A 20136-nucleotide genomic window follows, 5' to 3' on the forward strand; every position below is an offset into this window, starting at 1 on the left:
CACCTCTCAGATTTTATTCAATACAAGATAATGGATCACTCTATGCACTCAGAAGTTTGGGTACAACTGCCTGGGACCAACTACAATGGATAAAAAAATACCTTATCAATGCTCAGTAGGCCTCAGTTCCCATGAAAAGGAATGTGACAACTCAGAACCCACCAGTGGCCCTCGGAAGGCAAGGTGATGTCCACCAGCACTGCAGAGGATTCCCAGCTTTCATTATAGGAATCAGTGGCATTCATTTAGCAAGGACAGGGCCTAGCACTGCAGTTAAACTATGGTACTGTTAATGACACTTCACTAATTTATGTCCCACACGGCTGTGTTGAACAAATAAACCATCTGCAGTATGCTGCTGTTCTGAATTCTCTCTGCAGGTTTGAAGTCCTTGAATCACATTCCCCTCCAATCTAGTATGTCAGGAGTCACAAGTGGTCCAATTACACAGGCAACTGACCCACTAGTGCTAAAAACCTGCCTCTTGTGAAACTCCATGAAGGTAAGAAACATCACAGTATTGGCATTCTCCTGGACATGGCCCTGTGACGGTCAAGTACAAACAGAAAAAAGTGAGCAGCAGGTGGAGAAGAGCCCTATTCTATTTCTCTAAACACCACAGATCTTATTTTTCCAATAAAAACATGGCACTTGTCCTTGTTCTGGCAACACTGAAATACTGAAATACTTAGATGGTAATAAATTCAAGCTAGTGATTTTATAAACCTTTTAGATACACTTTTATTCTTTCCCTGAAACCTTGTAAGCTGGGGATTCACTTCCAAAATAGTTTTCCTATCAAATACAGCATATATAGGTTATAAAAACCCAAAAGGTTTAATCACCACTTTTTTTTACAGAAGTTCATTAACAGGTTTGCCAAATTACCCAGCTCAGAATTGTGTGTATATATTATTAAACCCTATTTTAAGCTTGCATATTACTTCCCTTAAGAGTCTATTAGTTCCTCTGTTTGGTGTTTTATATATTTACAAAGATACTCAAAAGTTTTGTCTTATTAAGAGAAAAATTGCACACAATGAGAAAAACTTCTTAGGTAACTTTGGAATCTTTTAACTTGTAAATTAGCAATGAAAGCATTGAGCTAAGTCTTTGGGAATATATTTGAAGTCTTAATGAAAGGGTCAGATTACAAAAAGCCATAGTGGGAGTATTATATGAGGAAGCTTTAAAGTTAGTTGCAGTGTATTAAAAAAACAACATTGAAATAAATTATTTTTCACTGCAGTATGCCAAGTTTTTGGAGATAGAATTAAAATTGGGCTTTCATTTTAGACCAAGTAAAGCATAATACTAGACTATAATACCGCATATACTAGTGAGATCCAAATGCCCATGGTGTTGCAAGAGAACATTTTCCCTCAGGCATTTGAAATGTAATGCTTCTTTAATATTCTCTGTTGGATATTGTTAGAATGGAATTTCAAATATTTCCTGCAATTTGAGTTAAAGATTACTGAATAATGCTGAGCAGCAGAAAATTTTCGAAGCGTACATCTAAAGCCGGCACAGTAGCTTAATGTCCTGTTGTTTCTTGCTTTAGCAAAATTAATTTCTTCAGTCTTCAACCACGAATTCATGCACCACCTGGAGATACAAACCCATAATTTAACTGTGCTGTATTTCTAGCTCCCTTGCCTAATACACACTGAGGCCAGACTCTGTATGTCAGGCAACTATAACAGGAAAAGGCCATTTCAGAGCAATACTTTATATTCTCCCATATCAGACAGTAAGCAACTCCAAAAATAGTATCTGGCCTGTTATTGTAAATAAATGGGATTACAGGCCATGAAACAAAAGCACATTCTATTATATAGACAAGAGTAACACCTTTCTAATAGGACTCAAAACATTCAAAAGGCTTTTATCCAATTAAGGTCCAATTTTTCCACATATCTGTGTTAGTGCTTTACCATGGCTACTCTTTACAGGTAAGGGTAGATGGCAAGTTGAGCAAAAAGGCATAGCTGTATCATTCTAAAAGGAAACTAGAAAAACACAAACTGCAACCATGATTCCTGTTGCTTGATTACTCCATGGAGAAGCCTCCTTCATCCAAAGATGCAGCATCTTTCCACCATTTGTGCCATGATATAAGTGGTCCATTACCCAACTTTTTTCTGTGGCCATTGCTCCCTTCTCGTTCATACTTGGGCACACGACTACCCTGAGTTCAAATTAACCAATTCCTCAACACCATCCCAGCCTGATAGAACAACTCCAAATGACTTCATGACAGGCCCAAGAGTTTCTAACATTTTCTTTGAGTATGAGCCTGAGGACCATTCTCATGGGTTCCGACATAACCCTCCCCAACACTGAACTAAAAAAAAAACAAAAAAAATATATGCATGCCTGGTTTTGAGCAACAGGAAACTCCAAGTTATGCAGCATTGGTATGGACAACAGAGTCCACACAGCTGAAATCAGCTGGAATTTTATTTAGAGATGGGATCATTTAGCCCTGCAGTGTGAAACTGAATGAGTACAGGCATGTGCAGAGAGTACTTGTGTTTATGTGAGCAGAATGAATAAAGGCAATTTCTTCTTTCTTTACTCAAGTATCAGTAGACACTGAATATGGTCAGTATTATAAGCATGTATTCTACTAAAGCCACCCATAAACTCTGCTGCTGCCTAAAAATTGATTTGGATAAGGTTTCCAAAAGCAGGCCAGATACCAAAATGAATCTGTTAACTAGCAGAAAAACCTCCATACAGGAAACAAAGTGCTTAGTTGCCTCTTACACTTATTACTGATAAATTCATGTTTGAAAGTTTGAAAGTTATGTTTTACTTATGAATAATGCCATTAAGATAAGAGATTATCAGTCTTTTCTATCCATAAAGAATTATATTTTATACAATTAACAAAAAATCAACACTCTAAGACATCATTCTTCTTCCACCAGTATTTCCCAGGATATTTTCTGTGAAACACTATTTAATTCTTGGAGGAAAAAAAGGAGAAAAATTTAGTTTGTACAGTGGCAGCTATTAAGAATTTGGTTCTGCAAAAATACAGAAATAAAGTCACATGGACATTGTAAAACAAGCTGAAATATTTTAAGCAAACTATGTGGCCATAATTCATAGAACTAAGCCTAAGGAGAAAAACTCTTGTAACTGTGCAAGAGATTTGGCATGGAAGAGCATTCATCAGCCATTCTGACATAGAAAGGATGGATAAAGGAAGCAGATGGATTCACCCATCTGCACTGCACCTAAAAAAGGGAAAGTCATCATTATGGTTGCTAGCCTCTTGTTCAAAATGTATAACTTGATCATCAGGTTATAATGAACATATGCAAAAGAAAGTCTTACGAGAGAAAAAGCAAACATTTAGTTTTAGTAGGATGTGTTTCCCTTGACTAAATTGATTCACTTGACTAAATGCTTACCTCATTTAAAAAACTCCCAAGGACATCAGCTTAATCTTTCATCAGTTTACATCTAGTGAGGGGAACGGGTGCTGGTGCTCATGTTGGGTTTTTAATGTTGCAATGAATTAACTTTAAGAGTACAAGGTTTGCTTTGGTAGAACTTGAATTGTTACACAGGTCATCTCCTCTCTAGAATACCAACCTGCCTCTTCTCCTCCAGACAGTGACATTAGTGAGTACAAAACCCACACAGATCTGTCACAAAGTCTCTGTTCAACCAAGAGAAAGATAGATTTGTGTTAAGGTAGAAAAATCCAGTAACACTACTTCTCATGCACCAGGAACACAACCCTTCTGCTCACTTTGCAATAATTCAGAGATCAACTTTGCTGGATTTACAGCCAATATCTCAAAGTCTTTGTGCCGTGTCCAATGTGGTTGTTTGGTTTGTGGGCTGGTTTTGTTTGGCTTTGGTTTTAAACAGGGATTCTCTGTAACCCAGACCTTGTAACAACTGTGAGAAGAAAACCCTCCCGAAGTGGTGCTCGGGTGGTGGGTGAGGACAGATCTCCCAGGGTCCCTCAGCTCTGGGGGTGCCACTGTGAAGCCACTGTGTCACCACCCCCTCTGGCCAGTGATGGAGCCCTGAATGCTTTGGGCACCACAGCACCCACCTCAGATCTGACGTGCACCCACACCAGAGGACGCCTGAACTCTGAGTGTCCCCTGCCAAACCTACAATACCTGCTCGTACTATCGACCTACTTAGGGAAAACAAATAAAAATAACTTTCTGTTCACAATTTTTATTAATATTTGACTCATGAATAGTTCATAAAGATTACTAATACATATTACATGCAAGCTACAGATCATGTGTCCCTTTACAGGCAGCAGGTACATGAGTACAGGATGTGTTATTGCATCCTAGCTACCTGTTAAAAACATGCTGAAGGCTGTAAACATCAATTAATGATAATTACCCAACTTTAAATAAAAAAACCAACTAAGCTGTTAAGAAATATAAAATAAGCAATAAAAAATTAAACCACTTCCATAGAAAATAAATTTTCTCTTTTACAAAGAAAGTTTTCACCACAGCAAAAACAAAATCTGGATTATAAATGGAATTTATAGATTAGCTTCTTCCTGACATTTAATGTCCATGCAGTACTACACGACTGAAGTTCAGAAATGAATGGTGAAAAATTATGTTTGGGACATTAGCACTAGGAATTAAAAAAAACCCAACCCTGTATTAATTTTCTAAGCTATGATTTTAATAGTGCTTGTTCATATCTATATATTTTTAAAAATCTATTATAGATTTCTCACATACTTTAAAAAATAACTTTTGATTCTCTTAATTCTATTTAAGTATTTTTTTGTAACGTTTTACCTTAGTTCTGAAAAATCTCTTACTATTATTCCCTTGGACCAGAGCACAGAAGAGATTTACCAAACTATTTCAACTCTAGCATTTCTAGTTTTAAACCTGGCCACTATATAGTTAATTTTTCTTACATAGTCTTGTGCATTTTAAATGTTAATTATATCACATAGACTTAGCTACAAGAGACATGACTTGGTGACAACACTTGTAAGTAAATGCGTAAGACAAAAAACCTGTACTAGACACAGAGAGGATGATAAAAAGAGAACTTTACAAATTATTGAAAATTAGGTGTAAAAACTTACCTAAAAATATTCATCCGTTTCTATAGATGGCATCGAAGTAAAAGAAAATCCCATCCAAAATACAGTTAAAGAAGACAGCCAGCTGTTAACAGAGAATAATTCATTTTAAAATATTTTTTAAGAAATTAAGAGATAATTCTGGCAGCCTACCCTTCAAAACTACTAGTTACCTTGAAAAATAATACTTAATCCCCTGAAAATGTAGATTAGAACATCTTAATACTTCAGTGTGCTGTTTAATTACCGATTTCCACGTAATTCAGTATCTTTTGAGTGCAAAAATTGCAAAGTGTATTTGAGAGTTAGCCCAGAGTCCAACTCACATGCACACTAAATTTCCATTACTTCATTTGCATGTAATGTTTCTATTTATGCAGCTTTTTGGCTTACAGCGCTACACAAAAGACTCATACTAATGAAACATTGGGGAGCATTAAAGAATATTCTTTTAAATTACATTTAAATTTTGCTTGGAAAACATCAAAGCTTAAAAAGCAGACACAAAATTTAAGAAGGAAATACTAGAACTCTTAAGTTTTGCTGACTTTAAAAATTATACCACATTCATAAACGGCGGCATTTTACAGTATTTTTAGTTAAATCAGCACAGACAATAACTGAGTCCAACTTGGACTAATCATACTGAGATTGAAGATAAACTGATAAAAGTGCTTCTGACAAACAAAAGCATTTACACGTGGCTTTGCATCAAAACAAATCACTTTCAACACAAAGTAATGATTTGTTGTTATCTCCAATAGCAAATAATTCCAGGAGCACAAGCTTGGGCCAAAAAGGAGCAATAATAAGAAAAGTCTTACCTAGAGAAAAAAGTTTGAAAGTTTCAAGTTAAGCTCTTAACTGAAATCCATTAAATCAATACAATCTGCCATGCTGACACAGACAAATCAGTTTACAGCCTGCTAACACTGATTTAGCTGGAAATTGATAAGAAATCAATTAAACTGAACCAATTATGGTCGGGGGAAATTACCTTATGCGGGTCCCCATCAGGTTTTGTGTATATTTAAATCCTAAACAATCTTAAATAGTGTTAATTAAGTCTGTACAACGTCTGGGTGCAGAAAAGGTTAAGAGTTACCAGGGTAAAGCATCTTAAGACACTCTGGGAAACTCTGACTGTGTTAAATAAGCTCCCTCCTCCTGACCAAGCTTCCCTACGCTTCCCAGCAAGCTAGCCCTCAGCTCTGCTTGCAGCTATCCGGCTTTCAAACTTATCCACAGAAGGGAGCTTGGGTAAGGTACAGGTCTAATTCATAATAAAAACGTACGGTTATTGACTGATATGAATCCGTGCAGCTGGAGAACCTCAGCAAAGCCGGCGGGGCCGCTCCCCCGGCACCCCGGCACTGCCAGGGCCACAAGGCTCCTTCAGCCACGGCCCCTTCCGAGCTGTGACCGGCAGCAAGACCCGCCGGAACGGGAGCACTTTGCATCACAGCTTCCATTTTACACCACCTGCCCCAAAGGAGCAGCTTCCCCTTTCTGTCGCAGGACGGAAGAATTTGCCTCAGTATCCATGCTTACTATAAGAACTAGAGTAAGGCTTCAAACTAATCCTGCAGAAACACACCTGGACAAGTGAGACCTTCACAGAACACTTAACTAACAGGGAATCCTGTCATGATCTGAGGGAAAAACCAGCTGTGCTATCCAAGACCTTCTTTTACACCCTAAAAACAGTTTACGAAGCTCTGTTCTGCTGATGTATTTCTGCCGGTAGCAGCCTCCCTTACAGCCAGACCAAAGGAATTTACTTCACTCAACATTTCGAAACACAAGTCAACGAGCAGCTTTATTTTTGTACAAGTGATCGCTAGTTTACCCACGCAGTTCTACCAGCGGAACAGCACAGGTAAGCTCTCAGCTTTCCCTGAAAATAAAAAGGGAAGGACCCAGTAATAGGATGGCAAAATTTCATGAAGTGTGGAGCGCCGGGAACGCGCCGGCAGCTCCCCAGAGGAGGCCGGGCGGGAAGAAAACGCGCGGGAAACGCGAGGGGAACGCTCAGCCCGCCCCGGGCTCGCGGCTCCGGGATGCCCCGGGAGTGCCCCGCCGGGCAGGGCAGGACAGGGCCGGGCCGCGCACTCGCACCCACCGAGCGCTCCGAGTTCGCGGGACGGCCGCGGGAGCAGCAGCGCCGCCGGCACCGGGGCCTGTCCTGCGCGTCACCGCAGCAACCGCGCGCGCCACCCCCCGCGCATGCGCCGCCACAGCCGCCCCCCGCCCCCGCATCCTCGCCGCCGAGGGCGCATGCGCGGCCAGAGATGCCCGCGCTTGCCGCAGCCCCCACATCTCCCAACCGCGCGCACGCGCCGTGAAGGCCGCCGCGCGTCGCCCCCTAACGGCCCCAGCCCGGCGGCGCCGCGCGGCGCTTCAATGAATGGGGCGAGGTGGGGAGAGGCAACCGCCAATAGCGTGCGGGGGCGCGGTGGGCCACCCCCGAGGTACGATGGGAGTTGTAGTTCTGTCCGGCAGACGAGCGGCGCTGGCTGGCGGCCACCACGACTACAGCCCCCAGGCGGCTGCGCGCGGCCGCACGCCCCGCCCCACCAGGGCACCTCGGCGCAGCGCTGCCACGGCCGCAGTCGCGCCGCAGAGGTGACCTCGAGCAGCAAGCGCATCCGCCGCTCCCGCAGACATGGTCGGTACCGGGCCCGCGGCGGTACCGCGCCCCTCGGGTTCCTTCGGCTCGGGGCAGGGAATTCTGGCAGGGGGAGCTGACCCCGAAATGGCGTCGCCCTCCCCGCCTGGCCGCGCTGCTCCCGGGAGGGCCCGGGGATGAGGGACAGGGCTGACCTGGAGGTGGTCGCGGCACCCAGAGCAGCCGGACATGGTGGCGCCGCAGGGCTCGCTGCAGCCCCCGCCGAGCCGCGCCGGGGTGACCTTCCAGGCGGGGACGTGGGGTCGGTGCCGGCCTGGCGGCGACTCTGCCTCTGCCTGTCCCCAGGGCCGTGCGGGGAGGGCGGGATGTGTCCGGGCAGCGAGCCCCCCTGGCCCGGGCTGGCACTCCGGGGCTGATCGCGCCTTGTCCCGGCGCCGCGGCTGCCGACATTGCCTGCGGGACATGGGGGCTGTCAGCGCCTTGTTCGCGAGGCGTGAAAGGTTTTGGTGCGGCTCTGTGTTAGCTCAAGGGAAAGTGCTTGTGAAATGTCTCTATTGGTTCATCCCTGCTTGCTGTCGGAAATCCAGCTGTTTGTTCAGACTCGCTAGATTGTCAAGGAGTCCTTCTGGTTCTGCTCGGAGGTTACAGAGGTGAACTGCAGTGCTTTGCTTTTCTGCAGCATGTGTACATAGGTATATAAACCTGCACAGAGACCTTGCTTTCCTTTCTAGGCATTAAAACATCTCTGTGTTTTTCTAGACTCAATACCCTGTTACTCAAACCTTCACTTTCAATATTTTGCTATAGAAAGGATGCTTGCATGCTCTGAAATGTGGCTTATTTCAGCTGTATCCTAAAAAATACCAAAATCTGTAAACTTTATGCTTCTTTTCCACTCCTTCTATCTAAAATGAGGATTTGCAGGAGTGACAATATGACAGCAAGCTCTAGTTTGTATTTGAACTCTCAAAGCATTGAGACATGGATGAGCTGACATGGATGGTCTGGTCTCACAAAGAACTTTGATGTCCAGACCTTTCAGAATGTCACTGCTTTTAGCTTGCCTTTGCTGTTCAGATTATGCATGTGGTGTTGGGCAGAGGCTTTAAATTTCTTGAAATAAAATCATCTATCAGTGCAGCCACCATTAGCTCAATGAAATGGAAAACGTTTTGCAGGGCACCTGTGTCAAGGTCGTTCCTTAAGGGAGGAATGCCTTTGGAATTGCTTTGGTCTCTGAACCACAGTGTTGGTGGTTTTCTTCGAGTGCACGGCTGCCTTGCTGAGACTCTGCTACATTTCCAAACGTGTTTATTGTCCCCACATCTCTGCTTTAAAGAAGGCAGAGCAAAGGGGAAGTTCCTTAGGCAGACTCTAGACTTTGGAAGAGATAAAAATTCATTTTAATGATTGAGTAATTATTGTAAAGCAAGGTGGGATAGCTTAGTTGGCTGGAATAATGTTCGATATTAAGGAATAATGTTAAGCTGGTGGTATTTTATAGACAAGCTTATCAGCAGTAATCTTTATGGAGATCTTTCATAACTGCAATTAGCAATGCAAAGTCTATCACTCGTGTAGCCAGGATATTCCTGTCACAACATTTGATACGTTTTGAGTTATCTTTTCCTTACCTTTATAACCTCCTGAATCAGTTTTGCAGTGCAGTGCTGTTTGCAGGTATGGCACTGATGTTTGAGTTGTGCTGATATCAGCTGTAATCACAGGAATAACTGAAGCACTGAGTTCTTAAACCAAAGTGTGTGGGGTGGGTGCTAAGACCTCAACTTCCTCACTTGATATTGGAGGCTTTGCTTTCATCCGTGATGGTTTAGGAGGGAGAGATCCTACATTTGCTGGATTAGATGAAGAAGGGTACTTGGGGATGCAATGATCAGTTGTTGAGGGCTTTTTCCTCATCCTTTTTACCATTACTTTTGCTACTCTTTTATTTTCCTAAAGCTTTTTAACTATACATCGGTTGAATGTGGAGTGGGGAAGGCTTTGGAGCAAAATAGTTCAGCTAGTTGTTGTTTAATTTGTCCTCTGGTTCCTTTATACCTGAGAGTGAGTAAAGGTCACCCCTGCAGTTACCACAGCATGAAAGGCCTGCAGGAGCCAAGTCACGGGTTAAAGCGTCTGGACATGAATGTCTGGAGCCTACAACTTGTGTTGGGGAGCTTCTCATTTCTCTAAAAGTAGCCTCAGACACTCAATGGGACCAATTTTAATATGAGATGTAAGGGTTTTTTTGGTGAGAGTTATCCACATTTTGTAGTCAGCACAATAAAATCCAAAGTTTTTTGTTTGTTAGTCAGCTTCTGGATTTAGGAGAGAGGATGGAAGTTTCTTTGATGCTAAATTCTCACAATTGGTGCAGAGGTAAAAGGGTCTGGGGAATGCACTGAATCCAAGGTACTGAAGGTTTGGAAAGGAAAAACAAGTAGGAAGCACTCCTCACCTTATTTTAGCTTGTGTGTTTTCCTCCTCCAGCTCCAAATGGGAGACAACAGGAAGGATGGTAGTAAGCAAACATAATTATTTTGAGAAGGTAGAGCTGAGTCAAGACTGAAGGTTTGGGTTTTTTTAGGCTAAATGCTAAGTTTGTCTCAGTAAAAAAATAATAAATAATCCTATTTCTTACCTTTCTATCTTCTCCTCCTTCCCTCTCCTGTTGTTAGGCTGAATACTCACCATAATGCTAGTGGATAGGTTGCCATTTGTTATGTTTCATTTAGACTGGCTTCTAAAGTTCATAGCATGGAAAAAAAGTCTCTTTTCCTTTCCCCCTTTTGTGACACTGCTTTAGAAGAAAGCGACTTAAAATCTTTCTTCTATTCACTAGAAATTCAGAAATCAATTCACAATTGATTTCAGATACCCTATAAATATAAAGAAAACATATTTTGCTGCTACCTGTGTGAGTTCTGGAATAGCTTAGCACAGGATCACTTTTTATATGATGGGGATTTTGCCAGGCCAAGGTTTTGCAGCACTGTAACTTTTCAGTACTTATTTTATTAACTACTGTGGTTAGCCACCTTAAAAGAGTGTTCATTGTTCCATTTATATAAATAAAATGTAGATTCTTCTTAGAAACATGCTGAAAAGTTGGCTTTAAATTTTGATAGACATCCTAATCCGTGCTGCTCCTCATCATTCAGATGTCATGGTCCATTTCCCTGATCAAGAATAGAGTACCAGAACTAGTTTTGAGATTTAAACCACCAAGAATTGATTGTCTGCTCTCCTTCCCCTCATAGTGGAGTTTCAGTGAAGTTAGAGGGATGTGACTCGTAGTAGGGCGAGTTCAAAAGAGAATAATGCACTTCAACACCGTGTAACGGGCAAGTGGGTAACGAGATATTTAAAGAATCATTCCCATAATGAAGGCCAGGTCTAAATCTGCAAGTTCAGTAGTTTAACTTCATAATTTATGCCCTGATTTTATCTAGTATGTGATGAAATGGGGTAGGTAGCCTAATTTTTTTAGTTATCTAACACTAGTGTGATGCAGCTGTGCTTGGCCGGTCAATTCTGCAGAGAGAATACACTGGAAGCCCCACATGGTTTTCCTATAAATATCAGTGACAGGAATGCTGGTTGGAAAGGATCTGTAGAGGTCATAGTCTGCCTTCCTTCTTGCTCCATGTCTGGAAGTTGTCCAGTCCAGCCTGACAGCGAGACTTTTGCCACTGATAGATCATGTCATAGGTGTTTTAGTCTGGGCCTTGAAAACTGCTGGGGGTGAAGGTTATACAGACCCTCTGGGTATCCTGTTCTGCTGCAACAGTACCACATAATCAAGAGTTTTTCTCTTAATTTGTAGCTGTTGCACCCTGTTCTGCCACTACTGAGAGCTGTTGGGGGCAGTGTTATTTCTGACACTCTGTGAAGGTGTGGTGGTGTGCTGTTAGATCTCCCTTATCCTCTACCTTTCCAGATTCTGTCCTGACTGGCTTTCCCTCAGCCTCATCTTACAGACCATAGAAGCATACAGAACTCGGGTTTCCAGAACTGCACTCAGTGTCCCATCTGCAATATCACCAGCACTGATTGCAAGGCCTGTCTTTGCTCTGCACCTTACACTTTTAATAAAGTAGCCCAGAATGCAATTAAAACACTTCTTTTACATTCAGTTATGCCTGGTCTGTATCAAGTGCTCATCTTTTAATTTTCTGAGGAAGTGGGCTTGGCATTCCAGCAGGCTGGTCAGTCTGCTTGTTCCTGTCCTAGCACAACCTGCCCCAGCCCTATCGCCTCTAGAGAAAAAGGGAAATACAAATAACAGGTTTACGAAATACTGGGTTATTAATGTCCTCTGCCACGTGGCCCTTTTTGATAGAATCATAGAATCCTTTGGGTTTGAACAAACTTTTAAAGGTCATTGATCCACCTCCCTGCATTTGGCAGGGACATCTTCAACAAGACCAGGTCTTTCAGAGACCTGTGCAATTTGACCTTGAATGTTTCCAGGGGTGGGGCAGCCACCACTTATCTGGACAATCTGTGCCAGTGTTTCACCACCTTTATTGTAAAGTATTTATTTCTTATCTTGGTCTGTCCTCTTTTAGTTTAAAACTATTGCCCCTTGTCATTCCATAACAGGCCTTACTAAAAGGTTTGTCCTAACCTTTTTTGTAAATCCCCTTTGAGTATTGAAAAGCCACCCTGGTACCTTCTCTTCTCCAGGCTGAAGAAGCTCTCCAGGCTCTTCTCCAGCCCAAACTCTCGCAGCCTTTAATTTTCAATATTAAATAACTTCTGGATTTCTCCCAGTCCTGGTTCTGCTTAGCAAAATGTCATTTTGCTGCAGGGCAAACCTTTATTCCCCTCTTATTTGCAATATAGTAACATTTTGGCAGTCTTCTCCCAGTCTTTTGGAGTTTTGGGTCAGTTTGACAAAAGACAGTTGTATTATGGATAGTGTCTGTATTTGTTCATAATGTGGCTTTTGTCTGTGGATTAGTTAAATTTGCTGCCTAACGGTTTAGTCCCCTAGATTCTTTGGTTTCTGGCATTCAGTAAGTCTTTGGCTGCAAATAAGCATTCAAAATGCTTAGTGGGAACAGCCCTTGAAATGGAAAGAATCTGAAAACCAGTCAAGTGTCACAGCTAGTGAAACTTCTGTAGTAAATTACAAGTATGAGTGGTTGGGGTGTATGTTGTATTGTCTGATGTTAACAAGGCAGTGTTGTTAAAGGGAATGCTGAATTTTTCAAATATACTGCTATTACTGGCCTTTTTCAAGTTTTCCAGGAGCAATTCTTAAGGAACTTTTTGCAATTGTGGTCTGTTTCTGTAAAACCAAGCAGAGCAATTGCTGGTGGTTCTAGCAGAACCAGAAGTGTGATCCCAGGAGCTGGGGCTGATCCACCTTTAGGCGCAGGCTTTCATCCAGGTTAAATAATCATAACGTTATTGCTGCAGTAACTCAATTTTAACTGGTGTGAGGCTGAGGTGTGGAGCTGTGGGTAAGGCAGTGTCATTTCCTTGCAGGGTGAACCTGTCAGAGTGCTGGTGACTGGAGCAGCTGGGCAGATTGCTTACTCCCTCCTCTACAGCATTGCCAAGGGCGATGTCTTCGGCAAAGACCAGGTAACTCTGCCCTGAATCCACAGAATTCCCAGAATGACCAGGTTGGAAGAGACATTCAGGATCATTGAGTCCAACCCATGCCCTGACACCTCAACTAAGCCATGGCGCCAGTGCCACATCCAGTCTTTTTTTAAACACATTCAGGGATGGTGACTCCACCACCTCCCTGGGCAGACCATTCCAGAACTTTATCACTCTTTCCCTGAAAAACGTTTTTCCTAATATCCAGCCTATATTTCCCCTGGCACAGTTTGACACTGTCCCCTCTGGTTCTGTCGGTTGCTGCCTGACAAAGAGACCAACCCCACCTGGCTACAGCCACCTTTCAGGGATTTGTAGAGAGTGATAAGGTCACCCCTGAGTCTCCTTTTCTCCAGGCTGAACACCCCCAGCTCCCTCAGTCATTCCTCACAGGGCTTGTGTTCCCAGCCCCTCACCAGCCTCGTTGCCTCCTCTGGACACGCTCAAGTGTCTCAATGTCCTTCCCAAACTGAGGAACCAGAGCTGGACACAGCACTCAAGTTGTGGGCTCACCAGTGCTGAGTACAGGGGAAGGATGGCCTCCCTGCTCCTGCTGGCACAGGAATGAATGAATGTCAGAACTGCAGTGCCTGAGACTGGTTTCCTCATAGGGACTCAGAATGATTTACCAATATGCAAGTAATTTCTTCTTTAAGTGGGGAAAATGGGAGTTCTGCTCTGTTAAGCAAGCTGTCAGTTGTTGGTTGTGCTGAAGTTCTTTTCTGCAAGTGGGTTTTAAATCTTGGATGAGGTAACAGCCGAGTACAAGACAAATTCATTTTCAAGACACATTGTGCCCAGCTTGCACTAAACCTTTTCTTTCTTTCCAGCCTCTTATTCTTGTGCTGCTGGACATCACTCCTATGATGACAGTACTGGAAGGTGTGGTGATGGAGCTGCAGGACTGTGCTCTGCCGCTGCTCAGAGGTGGCCAAAACAATTTTTTCTTACACCTACAAGATGCTGCAGTACAATTCTTGCATTTATGAGTCCCTGTAGCTGGCAGGAAGTTAGGCAGAAGAAAATCTTAGATGATCCTTCCTTGGTTTTGTGTTTTGTGGAATATAATCATTTTAACTCAGCCTGTAAGCTAGGAAGAATGACATCAAATAGGTTTTGTGGACAGAATTGGCAATGGAGATACCCAGGTTTATATCATCTAATCCTGGGCTTTAAACCTGGACAAGAAATTGCGAGATACTTGTGCATATGTGCATTGTGTTCTGGCCCAGCCATGAAATATATAAAATATATCATTGCTGTATTATGTATATAATATTTATTGCTAAATGAAAAAAAAATTTAGTCTTAAAAATATCATCTGTATAAAGATACAAAATGAAAAAGCACTCCTCAAGCCATGTAAACAAGCTGAGTTCTGGTATTTTAAATAAGCAGAAGAAAGGGAGCAAGTAGGAGTTAGTGTAATTACTATAACACATGACAAAAGAAGGATGAAGATACCAGCTCTTGTACAAATCAAACCTTCTCTGCTTTGAATTGGAAAGGGGCAGCAAAACTTCACTTGTGTTGGTCTATGCCACTGAAATTTTATTGTAAAAGTAAAGAAAAGCACATGTACTTATATACACATTTTTAGAGGCAAATGAAATGTATCTTTTTACATATATTTCTCCGGTGTTTTCCACTTTATGTAAATATTTGTATGTAAAACCTGTTTACTGGGATGTATTTAATCTGTGGAGGTAGGGCCAAATGACTGTTACTTGTATTTTTGGAAGGGGAAGGTGGTGGTATTGTCAGATTAGATTATATACTATTTATGCACAAAAGAATATTCCTGTTAGCATTATGCCATGACTGTTTATCTTGCTGAATTCTTTTCCCCCTTTCCTTTATTTTTTTAGAGGTCATTCCAACAGACAAGGAGGAAGTTGCATTCAAAGACCTTGACATAGCAATTCTGGTTGGCTCCATGCCAAGGAGAGAGGGCATGGAGAGGAAGGATTTACTCAAAGCAAATGTAAAAATTTTCAAGTCTCAGGGTGCAGCCTTGGACAAGTATGCCAAAAAGACTGTCAAGGTGAATATAGGAATTGAATTTAAAACATTAATTCTCTGCTATGTAGAGACCTGGATACACTGTAGAAGAATATTGCACAAGCAGAAGCCTGTTTTGTGTGGGCATTCCTTTCCTTGTGCCCTGGAAAACAGACCACAGTCAAGGGTAGATTAGAAACAGAATGTTAAATAGGTGGATGATTTAGTCATTAATTTGTTGGTGGAAAAAGGTGAGTCCTACATTGTATTGCTGTATTCCACACATACTCTGTTTACCACCAATTTGAAAAGCAACCCCATAAAACCATGTTTAAGAAAAATAAGCAGTCTTTTGCTTGTTATCACTCTTCTCTAGGAGAACTGAATTAACTAAATGCAGCTGCCTACTTCATATCCATCTGTGTCCTTTAACATAATGACCCTTAACTTCAATATCAATATGGAATTACAGTTGCACAAAAATCGGCTTTATTTAGGTTGTTTGCATCTTACTTGGAGCATTAGAAGATTTTAATCGTTCTCTCTCAGATTCCTTCAGCACAGTTAATGGGATCATGTGGCTGCTCTCCCACTGCTCTTAATCTCAGGCCCAGACTCTGGCTGTGCTTTGTAACTGACTTTTAATGTCTGCTGATGAACTTCCTATGGTTTGCTTCTTTATCCAGCTGGAATAAAAACTATCAATATAACTATTGTGGAGTAGTGGAAAATTTACTGAACTCACTTTCAAAAGGGGAAATACAAAGGGAGGTTTGCAGATCAGCTTGTGTGATTTAGAGTGTATAGAGTCTGACATAAGTTATTCAAGGCACAAATGAAGGATGAATAAAAATCAGTTTTGCATAGTAATAAATTGATTTAAGTTGAGGCAGTGTTTTACTTCTAACTGCCTATGAACATTGAGATAAGTAAATGTTCTGGCTTTCTTAATTATAAAGCAATTATATAAAGCAGTGGCAGCCAGTCCAGAAAGTGTTTAAAAGTGGTTGGTTTAAAGTGTGCTTGTGTCTATCTCCCTATATCTGGTAGCATGAGGTTTGAAGCCAGGCTGTAGGTCAGTGTAGAGATCTCCCTAGAAGTCTTGTTCCCTTTCACATTGGATGTCAAGTTAAAGAGAATACCAATTCTCTTTAACTTATCTGGAAAATATTTTTATGTGCAGTTATAGAAGATTGGGTGACTACAAATGGCACACTTAAAAGACGGTCTTGTTGGAGACAACCAAGAGATTAGAAAACTTGACTTTTAGATAGCTTCTTTGAAGGCCAAGCAGTGCATTTCTCTGAAGGGAGGTGTTTTGCAGAAATGCCTACTTCATATTTCCTTTTTTCATTTTTAGGTTGTGGTTGTTGGGAATCCAGCCAATACCAACTGCCTGATTGCATCAAAGTCAGCCCCATCCATACCAAAGGAAAACTTCAGCTGCTTAACTCGTTTGGATCACAACAGAGCCAAATCTCAGGTAAAAAATGGCTTATTGTGCTATCTATGCTAAATACAGAGCAATGCTTTCAAAGAAGCCTGTGAGTTGAGAAGCTGAAGTCAGTGCAATGGACATGTTTAATTTCCAATTAGATTGCTCTGAAACTTGGTGTGACTGCTAATGATGTGAAGAATGTCATCATCTGGGGCAACCACTCCTCCACTCAATATCCTGATGTTAACCATGCGAAGGTAAATCTGAAAGGAAAGGAAGTTGGAGTCTATGAAGCTATAAAAGATGACAGCTGGCTGAAGGGAGACTTTATTGTGGTAAGATACCATTTTTTATAGTTCATTCTGTGCTTTCTCCTTACCTCATCTGAAATTGTAAACAATGTAACTGATGTAGTGAAGCAGCTCTTTTCTCTCAGTTAAATAAGCCATCTTCAGATATCTTGTTGCCATCAGTTGTTTGCCTTGGAAGATTCAAAGCAGGAAAGCCTTCATAACTTCTCTTGGAAAAATCCAGCTGGAATGCTAAAATGATTCAGCAAAGAGTTTTGATCACAGCTCATGTGAAACTTGTGTGACCCAGGAGCACCATTGCCATTTCACTATGGTGACTTTTTGGGGCATTTTTGTAGATGAAGTGGGATTGATCCATTTGCTGCTCCCCACCCACCAGAAAAGGCCAGCAAATCTTTCCCTATTCATGCATGGGCACAGACACACACACACACACACACACACACACACACACACAGTGTGTGGCATCATCAGAACAGTTTCTGAAAAGGAATCTGAAAATCTAGGAAATGCCTGCAAAGTAGAGTAGTAATAAATAATAATGTAAGTTAGTAAAACAAAATAATGGTATTAATTGATCAAGAGCACAGGCTATCTAAGTGGAATATGAAGGGAAATGGGTTACTAAAGCCCTAGATGATTAAAGCTTTAGCAAAACTATTAAATTTAAAAACTATTAACTTGAGTATGGTGAGGTAGGTTCAATTATCTTCAGGAATTAAATAAATTGTATGCATTAAGTATTGTGGGATTGAGACCAGCAAGTGTTTCAAATTGGTATTCAGCAGAAGACCTCAATCAACAATGTGTTGCTTGAGACATCTGCCACTGCTGACATGCACAAAGTCTCCTGGTGGGAAAAGCTTGAGGCATCTGCTTGGTATGAGAGTAGTCAGCCAGCTGTAAAGTTAAGGAATAAGCCTCTGAAACATTATTACATTTGTGTTGGCACAACTCTTCTAGATAGTATTCCTGGATTGCATGCCATGTTTGTTTAGCGAAAGAACTGTATCTTCACTGATAAAATTAAATAATTACATACAACAGTCTTTCTTGATGGCATTTACTAACAGCATGTAGACCAAGCCATGGTTTTTCTGCTTTACAATTTAGTTATGGTTGGGTTTCTTTCTTAATTGCAGACTGTTCAGCAACGTGGAGCAGCTGTTATTAAGGCCAGGAAGCTGTCCAGTGCCATGTCAGCTGCCAAAGCTATCTGTGATCATGTGAGGGACATCTGGTTTGGCACTCCAGCGGTAAGATGTTGCTATTAAAGTGCATGTTTGCCTCATGCTTTCATTCTGTGCCCACCTCACCGACTTTGAGTGTATGTGTGTTCAGAGGAAAGAATCTGTCTTTTTCTGGAGTAAATTGTATCATAGGAGATAAAGGATATCATAAATCATGCAAATTTTGCCTGCTTCTAGCAGTGAAAAATGTATTTATCTCTGCCTTTCTCGTTTCAGGGGGAGTTTGTTTCGATGGGAGTCATTTCTGATGGCAATTCTTATGGTGTTCCTGAAGACCTGCTGTATTCATTCCCAGTTGTGATCAAGGTAACTAGGCTGTATTTAAATCCATATATCTTCTGCACAACCTATTAAACTGTCATGTGAGCCTATTAACAGCAGTGTGGGACTGCAGTTGCTGAGATGTGAGGGTTTAGCAGTCTCCTTTTCATAGAGAGGACTCTTATTAACCAAGTTAACTTGATTGTCAGTTAAGTGCTGGTGGTTAGACAAGTACAATCTGACATGGCTAGCTGGTGCTGGTTGCATTGTTTATCTGAAAAAAAATTAACTTCTGCCTGATGTGGTTCTTAGGGCCATAAGCTGTGTTTTTATGCCATAAAGTTTCTTTCATGCAGACTGAATGAAGCCTGTTCTTACATGGAGGGCTTTCTGTTTGTTTGTTTTCAATCAGGACAAGACCTGGAAGTTTGTTGAGGGTCTTCCTATTAATGATTTTTCTCGTGAGAAGATGGAAATTACTGCTAAGGAGTTAACTGAAGAGAAGGAGACTGCTGTGGAATTCCTCTCCAGTGCATGACTAGGTCAGGAGGAAATACAAAATCATTTAAGAGTGGAAGAATCCAAAAGCCGTCTGTAGGTCTGCTACCAAGCACCAATACTGTATCCAAGTCAACTGTCTGTGGCCATTGTGCATTTTAAAGTTCATATGCTTACTGGTACTGTCGTGCCTCTTGAGTTATTAGCAAAATATTATTAAAGAAGTAAAATTAGTTTGTTGACCAAAGTTTTTGTCCATTTAATACTAGTTGCTTTCTGTGTATGGTACAGGATAATTTTTTGCCTTGGCCTTGGCTACTAACGCACAATCTGAGTTTTGATTAGAATTTGGCACTACTGGAACACGTCTGTGATCACTTCAGCAGCCTCTGTATCAACTGAAAATGAAATTAGAATGTCAGTAATTCTCTTTACACTGATAGTTCAGTGACCCAGGTCTGTCACTGCACAGACTTCAAGTAAATACGTTTCACTCTGGTTATGCTTACAATATTTGTCAATAGAAATATTAAAAGTTGTTCAATCAGATACTGACTAAGAGTAGTCTGTTGCACCTTATTTGCATGTTTTAGTTATGTAACTAACACAATTTGATAATACAAGATAAAAAAACCTTAAAAGCCTATTTTAGGAAACTGAGGGAAACTGGTTTAAGCTTTAAGCATTACTAGCTTTTGCAATGACTAACATTTCCCTTTGCCTGAGTTGGTGTCTCTCCTGTTCTAATAGAAGTTTCTGCCTTGTACTAAAGTAAATCTTGGTCTGTCATACCTGGAGTCATCTCATTTTTCTTTTTTGGTCTGTTTTCATTTTATGAGAATTTGAAAAACAGAACTTCTTTGACAAGAAAAGGAAAGGTTAAACTGAATTATAAGCAAATTGAATGGTTTTCTTTGAGGATTTACCAGCCAGAATATAAAATAAGTAAGCTTATCCAGAAAAATAAGTCTGCTCTCAGAATATTGCTGTACCTATTAAGTTCAGTGACAATGATGCATCAGAGACTA

The 20136-nt window shown here is 41.4% G+C and overlaps 2 protein-coding genes across 2 annotated transcripts in view; one reads left to right on the forward strand and one right to left on the reverse strand.

Annotated features, from left to right (window-relative positions):
* Nucleotides 1-7264, reverse strand: part of WDPCP (WD repeat containing planar cell polarity effector) — a 147429-nt gene extending 140165 nt beyond the window's left edge. The window contains exons 1-2 of the mRNA XM_058802338.1: nt 7224-7264; nt 5105-5186 (exon numbers count right to left, since the gene is read on the reverse strand). The gene's annotated coding sequence lies outside the window, so the exon portion shown is untranslated. The remainder of the gene's footprint in view (nt 1-5104; nt 5187-7223) is intronic.
* A 407-nt stretch (nt 7265-7671) lies between these two features.
* MDH1 (malate dehydrogenase 1) lies at nt 7672-19897 on the forward strand. The gene is made up of 9 exons (XM_058801099.1): nt 7672-7769; nt 13230-13328; nt 14180-14276; nt 15218-15393; nt 16711-16833; nt 16947-17123; nt 18242-18355; nt 18566-18655; nt 19023-19897. The coding sequence occupies exons 1-9, from the start codon at nt 7767-7769 to the stop codon at nt 19146-19148; spliced, it is 1005 nt and encodes a 334-aa protein (XP_058657082.1). The 5' UTR covers nt 7672-7766; the 3' UTR covers nt 19149-19897.
* Nucleotides 19898-20136: the final 239 nt, after the last annotated feature.

The sequence above is a fragment of the Ammospiza caudacuta genome, chromosome 3 (genome assembly GCF_027887145.1).
Source record: "Ammospiza caudacuta isolate bAmmCau1 chromosome 3, bAmmCau1.pri, whole genome shotgun sequence".
Taxonomy (NCBI): Eukaryota; Metazoa; Chordata; class Aves; order Passeriformes; family Passerellidae; genus Ammospiza; species Ammospiza caudacuta.

Bases quoted from the DNA above. Each gene is read 5' to 3' on its own strand.
- MDH1 (XM_058801099.1), top strand. The intron at 13,329-14,179 runs GTAACTCTGCCC...CTTTCTTTCCAG, and splicing joins ATGTCTTCGGCAAAGACCAG to CCTCTTATTCTTGTGCTGCT. The intron at 16,834-16,946 runs GTAAAAAATGGC...ATTTCCAATTAG, and splicing joins ACAACAGAGCCAAATCTCAG to ATTGCTCTGAAACTTGGTGT.